General features: G+C 39.2%; 3 protein-coding genes across 4 annotated transcripts; 2 read left to right on the top strand and 1 right to left on the bottom strand.

Annotated features, from left to right (window-relative positions):
* Positions 1-3,198: 3,198 nt before the first annotated feature.
* On the bottom strand, positions 3,199-4,339 carry LOC128258462 (probable RNA-binding protein 46). Of its 2 annotated transcripts, none has more exons than XM_052990089.1 (3): positions 4,159-4,339; positions 3,919-4,049; positions 3,199-3,859 (listed from the first exon to the last, which is right to left on the bottom strand). In XM_052990089.1, exons 1-3 carry the CDS (start codon positions 4,270-4,272, stop codon positions 3,475-3,477), a joined length of 630 nt encoding a protein of 209 aa, XP_052846049.1. In that variant the 5' UTR covers positions 4,273-4,339; the 3' UTR covers positions 3,199-3,474. The 2 variants fall into 2 exon arrangements, with proteins under 2 accessions (XP_052846049.1, XP_052846048.1); XM_052990088.1 differs by having other exon boundaries at positions 3,205-3,859; positions 3,919-4,097.
* A 398-nt stretch (positions 4,340-4,737) lies between these two features.
* LOC128258446 (uncharacterized) lies at positions 4,738-7,819 on the top strand. The gene is made up of 2 exons (XM_052990069.1): positions 4,738-4,864; positions 5,680-7,819. The coding sequence occupies exon 2, from the start codon at positions 5,968-5,970 to the stop codon at positions 7,627-7,629; it is 1,662 nt and encodes a 553-aa protein (XP_052846029.1). The 5' UTR covers positions 4,738-4,864; positions 5,680-5,967; the 3' UTR covers positions 7,630-7,819.
* Positions 7,820-9,925: 2,106 nt separating this feature from the next.
* On the top strand, positions 9,926-10,541 carry LOC128258469 (uncharacterized). Its single transcript, XM_052990099.1, has 2 exons — positions 9,926-10,010; positions 10,086-10,541. Exons 1-2 carry the CDS (start codon positions 9,990-9,992, stop codon positions 10,299-10,301), a joined length of 237 nt encoding a protein of 78 aa, XP_052846059.1. The 5' UTR covers positions 9,926-9,989; the 3' UTR covers positions 10,302-10,541.
* Positions 10,542-12,037: the final 1,496 nt, after the last annotated feature.

The raw sequence follows: 12,037 nt of genomic DNA, 5'->3' as shown, positions 1-12,037 counted from the left end.
AAAAACCTCGGAAGGCATTTCGTAAAAGTCAATAAAAGTGTTGTTGTAACTTCTGGCACTTTTGGCCCTCTTCAGGCCAGTCATTATCAACTTGTGCTGTCATTACAGTCCGGGCAGCATCTGGGTAAATTTTCATAATTTTTGGCGACAAAATTAAATTGATTAATAAAATATAAGCTGGTAGGCAAGAGGATGTTTGCCAATGGCAAAAGGAAAGAAAATACTTTTCTAGTATTTGTGCGGAATCGATTATAAAGTCGGCTTAGGTAAGAAATAAAAATATCTAAGTGAAAGTAATCCTGTTTAAAAAATATTATTTTTATGAGTTTTTGCGTGCACTTCAAAAGCTTATATGTCACAATTGGAGATTGGTCTCTCACAAACTGGGAATTAGTAATTTAAGAACCGTTTAATTTAAATAGGCATTAAAATAAATTGTCAGTGTGTAAATTATTGTTTTTAAACATACAAAATATTGTTCATTTTGAAGGAAGTTAATTAACTAATATATGTTTTTTTATCAATAAAGAATGAACAAATTTATCAATTTAGGTCAAAACATATAAAAAACTACAATTTATAAAACAATTGCAATAAACATTTTGTAAGCCACTTGTGTAATTGCTTTTACAATAGTTTCATTTGATTCGACAACCTTAAATCGTAAAACTTTAAACAAGTTTTCAACTCTGATAAAATCGTTGTAAGCTCATAATTGGAACAATGATTCGGTTTTACAAAGGTAATTGTAATGAACTTGTTTGTCTTTTGTCTTGAAAACTTTGTTTTTTGGTTACATGTTTTTATTTTTTGCTGGCTACAGAAGTTAAGAACATTGGTAAAGAAAACATTTCAGTTTTTCAGGACTGGTTAACATGCAAACTTCAGCGGAAAACTATCTGCTAAGTTTTTAAAGACGTATTCAAGCTCATCTCGAATGCGTTCCACCCCAAAAACCATTATTCGTATTTCATCTCGCCAAACCAAAGCCACCAAAGGAGGAGCACAGAAAAACAAGCAAAGTCATCCATATGCATGATGCATGTCGGTAATGGCATTTCCAAGCCAACGACAAGTTGCTTAAAAAATCATCAAAAAATTCGCGTTAAGTGCTGCAGGTTGGCGATTCGTACCCCACTACATCCGCATCCATATCCAGTGCCACATCCTCATCCTCATCCCCATCCACATCCTTATCTGTCATGCTCTTTGCTGCAGATGCGGTTAGAGAAATGCACGAAAATTGTAGGAAAGGGCCAAGAACGAAACTAAAACCGCACTCAAAAAGCTGAAACCGGCAAGAAATTGGACTGGCTAAATTCCCCTTAAAGCTTGAACTCAGTATGTGCATAACTTTCGCTTTCCGGTGACAGGGCCCGGTACCCCGTACCCCGTTGCTTCGGGTCCTTTGTCCCAGGCAATCTGTGACCCAAATCCAAGGAGCGACCACCTTAAAGCCTAAAACAAACTGTGTCAGTTGGCAGCCGCTCCCCCACTCCTACACTCCTCCACTTGACTTTTGCCCCACACTATATTTCCCTATATATCCTTTGCTGCTCGCATCAAAAGGCAAATATTGGCACTTGCCGCAATAACCAGGTAAGCGCAGGCTGAGTTGCCCTCCATCACAGACTCAAAAATAGGTCGCCCTACAGTGGTGACCAGGAAAAAAGCGACATTACAATAGTTGTTTTAAGAAACCACTTTTAATATTAACTTGTGTGGTTTGCAGTTAATATAGAAGACTAAAAGCTTTTCTTTCACTTAGAGAAATCAGAAGTCATTACCAATCTAAGTAAAACAATAAAAGATAATAGGTTTGCAGGCTCATAACAGTTTAAGAAATATTAAAAATATTAATATAACTATGTTAACTACAAAAAAAATGTAATATTCACAACTAGGCTTGTGGCTAAAATATTTTGTTTTAGCTGTTTTTGTTGTTGAGTGGTTTTCCATTTTTTTTAGTGTTTTATAACCAATTATTGATGATGATTGATATAAGTTATTAACAGGTTACAGGTGTCGGCGGAGGAATATGTATTTTACAATGCTATGCTGGAAAAAGACTACCATTTTGATCTCAATATGCTAGCGCAAAAATGACAAGTAGAGGAAAATTCGAAGCAAACTTCGAGCTTTTGTAGTTGCGTCACAGATGCGGCTTCATGACTTTAACACTTCAACGGAGAGTGGAGGGCTTTGCGCAGCAGATTGCCATGGGTTAAGCCTCGCACATACGCTCACATGGCTTTTAAATTTTAATGTCCCTTAAGTGAGTGAACAGGGGCGTGGCTGTCGCGCTTGAATTAACAAATTAATGCAAATGATTTTGGAAAACATTCATCTCATCTTGTTCGCGCATCCCCTTGAAGATGTCTCGACTTAATCTTAATTTAATGAATATTTATGAGGCTGTGACTGTTTTGCCGCTTCTTATTTTTGCATCATCGTGTTGACTGCATTTCGATTTCAGGCTCTAACTTAATTGCAGAAAGGGCGGTGCGGGCAGGACAACAACATCCGTTTCCGCTTGCCACGACATCCCGTCGAGTGCGGCAATCGCATTAGAATGCGCTGCGGACCTGTCCTGCGTCCTTCGCATCGCATCCTTGGCCTGACGGATGAGCTGGCAGATGCTCCACTACCCTCCCTTCTCCTGTCCGTCGATCATTGCACTCTGGGGTCCACGTTGTCCGTAGTCTAATACGACGACAGCCGGCGGCTGCGACTCCTGCTCGCTGCACTCATTTAATTGCATTATGCCGCAGGTTGTCGCATTGCCCTGAAAGTCCTGGCACTCCGCCACTCCAAAGACACTGCATTAATTTGCATGTGAAAAACTGCAGCCCGCTGTTGTTTTTGTTATTTTTATTGCTGCTCTCTGTTTTTACCCCGAGTTAATGAAGTCAACAAGCTGCGGCTGCATTTCGCCAGACGGAGGAGCTTCAGGCCAAAAGGATTTCCAGGAACAATGGAAGGTGCAATTTCTAGTCAGCTTCCACGCCTCGGGAAAGTTCATGCTTTACTCGAATAGTCAGGCAAAGCCATTAAATATCTGAGTGTCACAGTCCCTTGAAAAAACGTATTCTTTTATTAAGGTGTAAGACTGTACTATAGCAATTTTAATATCAAAATAATAAAAAATACGATTAAAAAAAAAGATTTTACAAAAGGTATGATAAAAAGAATGTTTGACAATAATTTTATATAGTGTTGTTTTGGAGATTTAAACCGTATTTTTAAAATTCTAAAAACTTATATTTTCAACCATTAATTTTTTGGTTTTTTTGCATATATGGGGGTTGGTTTGTTTTATAAAAATATAAACCTATTTTGTAGATACATAGATTTTCCGTTGCTCAAGGACATTTTTCATTAGAAAGGGAAATTAAATTTTCAACTCCTGTGGCAGGATCACACATATCACAACAGAACATCTAGATCTTCGCTTGCCTTTAAAATTTGAAACAATTATTTGCAATGCTTGGGACCAGCTGTATGTTTTCCTTGTCCAATTTTCGACAACAATAGGAGTTTACCTTGACCCCACTTAGATAATTCTTCCGACTTAAACCAGGAGATGTGGGCACGGCCACCGAACCTTCTGATGGTGTTCCTTATGCTCTGATGGGCATTGGCAGCAGCATCGTTGTTCCGATACCCAAATATGTAGATGAACTCGTCGTATCGGAACTCGTAAACCCGAAGGATGGCGAAGGGATAAATCTTGCGCATCTCCTGGTAAACTTGCCATGGACTGAAGCTCTTGTGCACCCGATTTAGCAACAACTCGCGGTTATTATTCGAAGTCAGCACCCTGATTTGGAGGTTCAACTGGCTGAATCTCCTGGGCAGGCTAATTTTGTAACAATCAATTAATATTCTTTTTATTTATTGGCAACGCGAATAACTTACTATTCCAGTGCCGCTTCCTTGAGGGCTTCATTGACGTATTGCAGGTAGGCATAGCCGCGGCTTTGCCCCGAAAAATCGATCTTGAAGCGCAGGGCGTAAATCTCACCCAGCTCACTGGCCACCTCCACAATCTTTTCCGGTGTGCAGTGCGGATTTTGGCGGATAGCGGTCAGAAATAACTTAAAAAATATACAATTTTTTTACAAACTTTTTTGATTGTATGCGTTTTTAAGAGCTCACTTCACCCGCTCCCTCCTCCAGCGAGGATTTTAGATCCTTGTCCAGCTCCTTACGCGTTGTTATGTAAATAGTGCCATTTACCTGACTTGTGCGATACAAGTTCTCAAAATCCATTTTAATCAAAAAAAAAAAGAAAATAGAGATCCACGCCACGCGTGCGCAGAAAGCATGTGAAAACCAGTGTGACCAAATCGCACTGATAGTAGATTGAAAGACCGACGTTGCCAGATCGTTGGTCATTCTTTGAAATCGACTTAAAATCCAAATCCATGATTATCGGACTTTAAAAGTTAAATAGGTCTACTAATGAATGAGCTTTTTACTTATGTTGGTAAAGCAACCAGAAAACTAAGCTTACAAATTCGTTGTATTGGGTGCAAAAACCGTGCGAAAACATATTAGTTAGAGCAACAACAAATTTTAAGAATAGAACAAAAATTTTTTTTTTAAGCTAGTCCTCTTTGTTTTTAATATTGATTAAAAAATATGATAAGCAAGTTCCTTGCAGCAGTACTGGAGTTTGAATAATGATATTGTGATATAATTATTGTCAAGAGTTTAGTTTTCTTCTTGTCATCAGTTTGACACGAGTGAGTAATAATAAAAACCGGATTTTGTATTAAAAAAAATAAAGTTCGCTAGGATCCTATTGCCTTTTATTAGCCTTGCTGCGAAAACTGAACTGCACTATTACTATTCTATTAAGGTACGTTATGCTTTAACCTTACTTTTTCTAACCGTATTTTGCATGTCAGGCCATTTTCTTCTTCTTTTTCATTGCTCTTGCCTGCTTTTGCTTTGTTTTGACAGCTTGCGCGTGCTTTTTTCTAGCTCATGTTTAACAATATAAATTTATGCAGGCAGGCGGTCGTTTGCAACTTTTGCTAGCAGTTCGCCACAAGCCGCAGCACACCTACGTAACGCCGTTGTTGTTGTCGTTGCGGTTAAGCCGCCCATTGCCTTCCACCCATTCACCTCCCCCTCAACCCTCCACCCACTCATCCCACCAGGAGGCATCTTGATGGAGGTTGCGGTGCACTCAAGTGCCTGCTGCCGCTGCTGCTTCATTTTCCTAATTTATACGCGGGCTGTACTAATGAAAATTTACGTGGCAACGCAACCGCACACTCTTTTGCTGCCGCTGCTATTACACTCCTAAAATATTACCAGTATATCGCTATTAAAGTTTTAGTCCACATACATTTTATGTCCTCCTTACTTTAAATTATTAAACATAAAATTGTATAAATAAAATATACATTTTTAATATAAGAAATTTATATTTTTTAAAGACCAACCCCTGTAGATTAAAACCTTTTTTCGATATAATAAAAAATATTCTTGGAATTTAAATTCAGGGCATTGAAAATTAATTAAAATAAAAAATTAAACAAACATTACATATTATCCCAAACGTATTTTAAACTTTGAAAGTGGTATTTTACAGCTCCTAAAAATGTTCATTTTTCGTCAATAAAGTTTTTCCGTAGATATTTTCAAAAGCTTATATATTATTTTCAGAGTGCATCTTATGCTTCTTGTGCTTGTTTCCAGTCCTGGGCCCACCACTTGATGCATCCCTAAGAAGCCCTGAGCTCCACTTTTGGCCCACTCCGCAGCCTGCGGCTAAGAAAAGCTCGGTGACAGCCGCATAGAAAAGCCCCATAATCCCACTCCATTTCCATTAACATTTCCATTTCCCGATCGCAGCCAGCGGGTTGATTTCATTCAAAGCATTCAAATTTTTAAGTAAAACTCAAAACTAATTTTTGGCAATCAAAACAGTAGAATCCAACTAAAAATGAAAATATGGCAATGACAGAACCGAGCGAGGATTTACTGGACCGCCATTTCAGACAGCAGGTGGCCAATTACAGAGATGGAGACCAGTCGAGGGCCAATCCGTCGGATCGCCTGATAATGGCCAAGTGGATGAAGGTGTTCGAGAGGACTCCGATTGACCAGAAGCTGGCACGGAATAGTCTGATGCTGCTAATGCATGGCCACTTAAAGGACTTTGGTTCTCTCAAGGAACCCTTCGCGAATGTGCTGAACTGCAGCCGGAATCTGAACGAGATTTTGGACGAGTACAGGGGTCAGCCATGTAAAAATGTTAAATTCACCAATAGAGTCTCGGAATCGCAAGCAAAGGAAAAGCCCAGATTGGAGGCAGGCAAATCATCCACTCCTTCCCGGAATGTGTCCTTCAAAAGGACCACTAGTCACATATTGCGGACCAGAAAACTGGAACCGATTCAAGAGGTTTCCGAGCCCAACTCCAGCAGTTTTGGCAGCTTGGTAACAGTGATCCGAAAGGGAAACTCTCATCCCAATTCTTCGCAGGAGAGCTCCGAAACTTGCATGAAATGCGTTCAAGAGACTAAAATTCAAAGTGTGAAGCATAGAATCCAAGCCCTAGAGGAGGAGCTTTCGAGAAAGAAGCGAGTTCCTTTAAGTACAAGTTCCTTGGAAAATGTCAGAAAATACTACCACAAAAGCTTGAGCTCTAGTCATAGTGAGGTCTCTGGCTCCAGTAAGGAACCTGTTGGGAGTGAGAGAGCCGTTAACTCTAAGACCAAGTCTCAGGAGCAACTTATGAAGATTACCAATATCATAGATCAGGTTACCCGTCGATCAAGTGCTGTGAACAATCTGAAAAACTGCTTCGAAGAAATGGCCGAACGTTTGAGGAACAGTTCGGATGGTGAATATGTTGCACCCTCACCCAAACCGAGGAATCCGCCACCTGTGCCCCCGAGGAACAATCGGAGCTGCAGGGAGGATTGTCCTGCTTCGATACACAGGCAAACTGGAGGGCAATCTCCTCCCACAATTTTTTTCGAGGACAAAACCGTTCGAGATTTGTTGACTCGCCGGGAGGAGTTACGTGTTCAGTGCTTGCAGTACTACAATTTGGATGGCACTCTGAAGAACTTAAAGGATATGCCTGCGGCCCCAAATGATACCAAAGAAACTGAACTCAGAGCTAATGGATTAATAGCTGGATCCTACAGAGCCTTGGAACGTCTAAAACACTGGCGCGGAAAACCCAATCACCTGAAGTTTTTCAGGACCTGCTTTCGCGGCTGTGGAGGCTTGGAAAACTTTGGCAAACTAAAAGCTCTGGATCGGAGATTCGAGCAGGTGGCTCTCAAGTGGCACCGTCACAAGATGCTCGTATGCCGACGCAATACCTGGCGTCGTTACCGCCAGAGTGTTTTGGTTAAGAAACCATCACCCACCAAGGCGGATCTGCTCCAGATGAGTCACCAGTTGGAGCTGCAGGAGGAGCTCCAGCGGGAGCGAATGGTCCACCTGGCCAAGATCATAGAACTGTGCAAGACCCACTGCAGCGGAGTCATCAGACCGGATGTCCTTCGCAAGATGCTCAGCCGCCTGGACGAAGAGTACGAGCACCTGGCCGGGGATCTCGGCTCGTTGCTCAAGCAGAGGGAACAGCTATTTCAGTAGAGGATCCTTCCAATCCGCAAACTGTCTGGCACCTGTTTGTGTAGTTCCTTTGCACTTGTAACAACATTAACACCGCCAGCTGCTCTGCTCGTTAATTTATTTGAATACTACGCTTTATTAAATTAAAAACTTGCGAAAAGGGAACAAAGCCAATGGGGGAGGGATAAAGCTGGAGATGACTACACAATAAACAAACAATCTACTCGTAAACAGCAGCTACTTTTTAATTATGCAATGTTTCCGTTGCAGCTTTTGCGAAAAACAGAAAGCTGAGCTGTACTGAAGGAGTTGAATGGGCATGGGGACACCCCTTTTTGGTTTGGTCAGTCATATTAAAAACAAAATTTGAAATCTGGGTTCTAGTTTCCTATGCTAAGTACAACCGCAGTTTTTTTGCTTTGTAAAGTAACATAAAGTAGGACAGATACAAACTTAATGGAATTTCTGCCATACAATTTAGATCAACCAAACTTGATTTATTTATTTAAATAACCAGCTAAACTATTCAATATTTAAAATCATACGCGGTACATTTCAAATTGAGACAGCCCAAAAACCCCAATTAGCCCCTACTTATCCAGGGCATCAATAACAAAGGGAAATACAAGAGAAATGGCTACCAGCTGCGACTATTTGCCATTTTGTAAGCAAGCCGGGAATTAGCAGCAAAAAACCAGCCAGCGACGAAAAAATACGGAAAAGAGCAGTGGAAAATTGTCGCTAAAAGCAGTTTTCCGAAGTACTTTCCATGAAGTTGGCTGGGCGTGGTCGAGCGGAGTTGGCCAGTGGAGTCCATCGGTGGTCAGTGAACTTGCCGCAACTTAATATCCGCAAGTATATCGACGACATACATATATAATTATGGCCAGCATAAGCATCTTTGTATATAGTGTACAGTGTACATTGTACACAGTTAAAGGTAGGGCATAAATGATGGCTTCATCGGGCTTTCGGCTTGGCTGTGAATTTATGGTCTATATTCAGAAATTTGCATAGAACGCTCTCGTCCCGCTTGTCTGCATCTGAATTAATTAATTATTTATAGCTTGCGAAACCAGCTACCCATCGTTGGCTACCCATGTTGCCGATTTGCAAATTTTGCTGGCGTAAAGGTTGTGTCCTAGACCGGAGGCTTTAAGCAAGACGTCACCCTGGCCACTTATCTAACTACTGTGATCGCAAAATATGGTTTTGTTTCAATCCCCGATTTCAGGCTCATGTGCATGGCAGGCACGCACACATAATTATAATTTTTACAACGTCTAAATAAACTCAAATACGTTATGCACAGAGGCAGTTCTCAGGGGAATGGGCTTCGAAGTGAGTCAGTTAGGGCGGTGCTACCTGTAGTAATGAATGACAGTCCAAAGAAGGTAGCGCGGCGTTCGTTGCTAGCCATTAATTGTAAAAAAAATACAAAGGGTAGCAGCACTAGAATGGAATGCTTGAGCGTTTGATAAACTTTGTGACGCAGGCGGAAGTGGTTCTAAATATGGAGAAAGTTCATCCAGAGAAAGCGAAAGGATGGTTATTGTGTGCAGTTGTGTTAATTATTATTTAGAAAAATACAAATATTTAAAATTTTAAATTATCCTCAACATAATACGTTCTTAACATTGGTATTTAATTTTAATAATTTGATACTAATTTGTATTCTGCCAAAACATTTCTATTCCACTTTCACTATTATTTCCTGCGCCCATTTTTAAAATTTTTAATCTTTTTGCCTTGCGCATGCCCCTTTAAAATTTTGAATAAATATATAATTAATATATCAGAATTAGATTTAATTATTTAATTAATTATTAGATTTTATTTTGATTAAACACAACTATTAAAAATATTTATAAATAGTATTAAATAACGAGAAAGTTAATATTCCTTAAATTATTATGTTAACACAATAAAAGAGTAAATTACCATTGCACTTTAATATATAAATATTAAAAGGATCTCGTGATTCATTTAAATGACGGCATTTAAGTATTCAATTTTCGGTTATTATTCTCAAATACTTTTATCTTAAGCACTTTTTAATAACATTTTAATGACCCATAGAGTATTCCGAATTTCATCATTTTGAGTTTTTTATTGGTCGTTGTCTTATATTTATTCTTTCTCAGCAATTTCAAACAGCATTAAGAATATAATTTATGCCACTCAGCGCGCTCAGGTCTAGCAATATTAATGACGGCGCAACTTCTCCAGCTCTCTCCCCGATTCTCGGCGATTCTCTTCGCCGATCCCATGTCATCCAGCCAAAGGCTATAAATATGATTGACCGACCGAACCCATCGAGCAGTAAAATTTTGAATTTCGTACGCTAAGTCAGCCGGAGGAGCAGTAATCGAAAGGGAGCCATGTTGGTCAAGGTCTTAATGGTGAGTGTGCCGACGTTCTGCCCTCGGAATCCAGATATATGTGGATATTTCAAAACGTATCATTAATCCTGCCAGCTCGCATTGCTCGCGGTCCTGAGCCAGGCGAAGCCCCAGCTGCTGGTCACGACGCCAGTGAGTTATGCCACCGGAGCGGGAGGCGCTTGGTTGGCTCCTTCCTCCGCCGCCTACTATCCGGCGTATGCCAGCTATCCGGCCTACGCGGCGTATGCGTATGCACCGGTTTATGGCGCATACGCCACGTATCCCTACTATTCGTATCTAAGGCGATGAGTCCAATGCCTGTTGCTCTTGTCCTTTGTGCTGGCTAGTTTAAATACTCAGTAAAATTGTGGTTATTCTATACGGAGACAGGAGCATTTTGGAATGATTTACAAATAATATATATACACTAGAAATGTAACACTTATTTAATGTAAGAATAGATACGATTTAAGATTTTCTTGTTGAACATTATTGTTACAACTTCTTTCGTGTAACCTAAAATAAAGCAGTTTTTTTTATTGTCAGCAATATATTATTAACATTTTAAAGAGCTTGAAACAATCCGTGAAATTCTAATCGATTTAAGGAACATTTTATGAGCAGTGTTTTAAAAAAAAAAGAAAATTTTTGGCCAAATTCGAATTAACATTTTTTTCAGAAAATAAACGTAACAATACTAAATTAAATATGCTTTACCGCTAAAATATGCCAACTAAAACTTTCAAGAAACCTTAGGATATTAAAAGGAGGAAATTTAATATTTCATCATGTCCTTACTGTGAATATTTGTATGTCTTTTTGTTTGTGTGAGCACGGAATAATCCAGTTTTTTTTCCCTCGCGCTTGATTCGATTTGGCGCCTGAAATCAAAGCGACATAAATACATAAAATGGTAAACAAATCAATAAATGGCAAGAGGCATCATCTACCTTCAGCCGCGTTCTGAGGGATTTTCCATTTGGGTTTCCTCTTTTCCAGCTTTTCCCCTCTGGTCGTTCCACAAATTTGCTTACATCTGCGCATATTTTCACTTGCACGTCTTCAGTTGGGAATAGGGAGTTGTGGGCGGGAGATGGGAGGTATTTCGGGAAGGGCAGGATGTCGGTGAGTATCTTGGTAACCCGCTACTGATTTACCTTACGTGTATAAATCTTTTATTCATGTAATCCATTTGAAAAACACGTTTGCACATGATTGTGTTCGTTTCGAAAAAAGGGAATCTTTCTAACATATGTACCGACGTATGTGCGGTCCGTGTGTGTGCGGGTGTGTATTTGATTTGAAAAATCGTCAAAATTATATAAAGTGAATACAAATTTCATTTGCTCGGTTTTATTGCTTCGCCAGTTGCCATACAAACACTGGTTGCCAATTGCCATTGCCACAGCGCTGGCAATCAAAATAGCCACATTTCGTTTCTGCCACGGAATTAACGAAGGGTAAAGCGATTTAAAGTTGCAAGGGATTTATTTTTATAGCACTTTGAGTTCAAATACATTCCAATCTTTTGGTCCAATTAAAAATTGTTAAAAGAGTTTAAAATTTGTTGAATCAAATTAATGATTTTTTGAAATAAAATATTTTTAATAGAATTAATGCAAAGATTAATTTTTTGGTGGCTGGGGCTCAAAGAAATTTCATCGATTTTTCAAGACAAAATAGTTTAAAGAGTTTAATATTTGGGGAATAAGATATATGATTTGGTGCATACATTTAGTTTTCAATAATTCGATAAACTATTGTGCTTTTTAAATTTTGACAAATAAAATAACTGAAAGACGAAAAAACAGAATTAAATGTATATGAAGGATTAATTCGGACACTTATGTTATATGTTGTTGTATAACACAATTTTTAAAAGGCTGTAATTTATTTGAAGCCCCCAAAGTTTTGTTCATTATGCGAACAAAATCCTTTCAACAAACTTGCCATCCTGCTTATCATATTTTCGCTTACCTTTGACAACTTTTGGCCAACAAAAAACAGGTAAAAATAAAAAACTGATGACAAACAAGATAGGGCGA

Source organism: Drosophila gunungcola, assembly GCF_025200985.1.
Source record: "Drosophila gunungcola strain Sukarami chromosome 3L unlocalized genomic scaffold, Dgunungcola_SK_2 000003F, whole genome shotgun sequence".
In the NCBI taxonomy this organism is placed as follows: Eukaryota; Metazoa; Arthropoda; class Insecta; order Diptera; family Drosophilidae; genus Drosophila; species Drosophila gunungcola.
Note: the sequence above shows the minus strand (reverse complement) of the source record. Positions and strands in the feature narration are given on the sequence as shown.

Coding starts and splice junctions, on each gene's coding strand:
- LOC128258446 (XM_052990069.1), top strand. CDS start 5,968: ATGGCAATGACAGAACCGAGCGAGGATTTACTGGACCGCCATTTCAGA.
- LOC128258469 (XM_052990099.1), top strand. CDS start 9,990: ATGTTGGTCAAGGTCTTAATG. Junction 10,011..10,085: donor TGTTGGTCAAGGTCTTAATG/GTGAGTGTGCCG, acceptor TAATCCTGCCAG/CTCGCATTGCTCGCGGTCCT.
- LOC128258462 (XM_052990088.1), bottom strand. CDS start 4,272: ATGGATTTTGAGAACTTGTATCGCACAAGTCAGGTAAATGGCACTATT. Junction 4,098..4,158: donor TGGAGGAGGGAGCGGGTGAA/GTGAGCTCTTAA, acceptor ATATTTTTTAAG/TTATTTCTGACCGCTATCCG. Junction 3,860..3,918: donor AAGGAAGCGGCACTGGAATA/GTAAGTTATTCG, acceptor TTACAAAATTAG/CCTGCCCAGGAGATTCAGCC.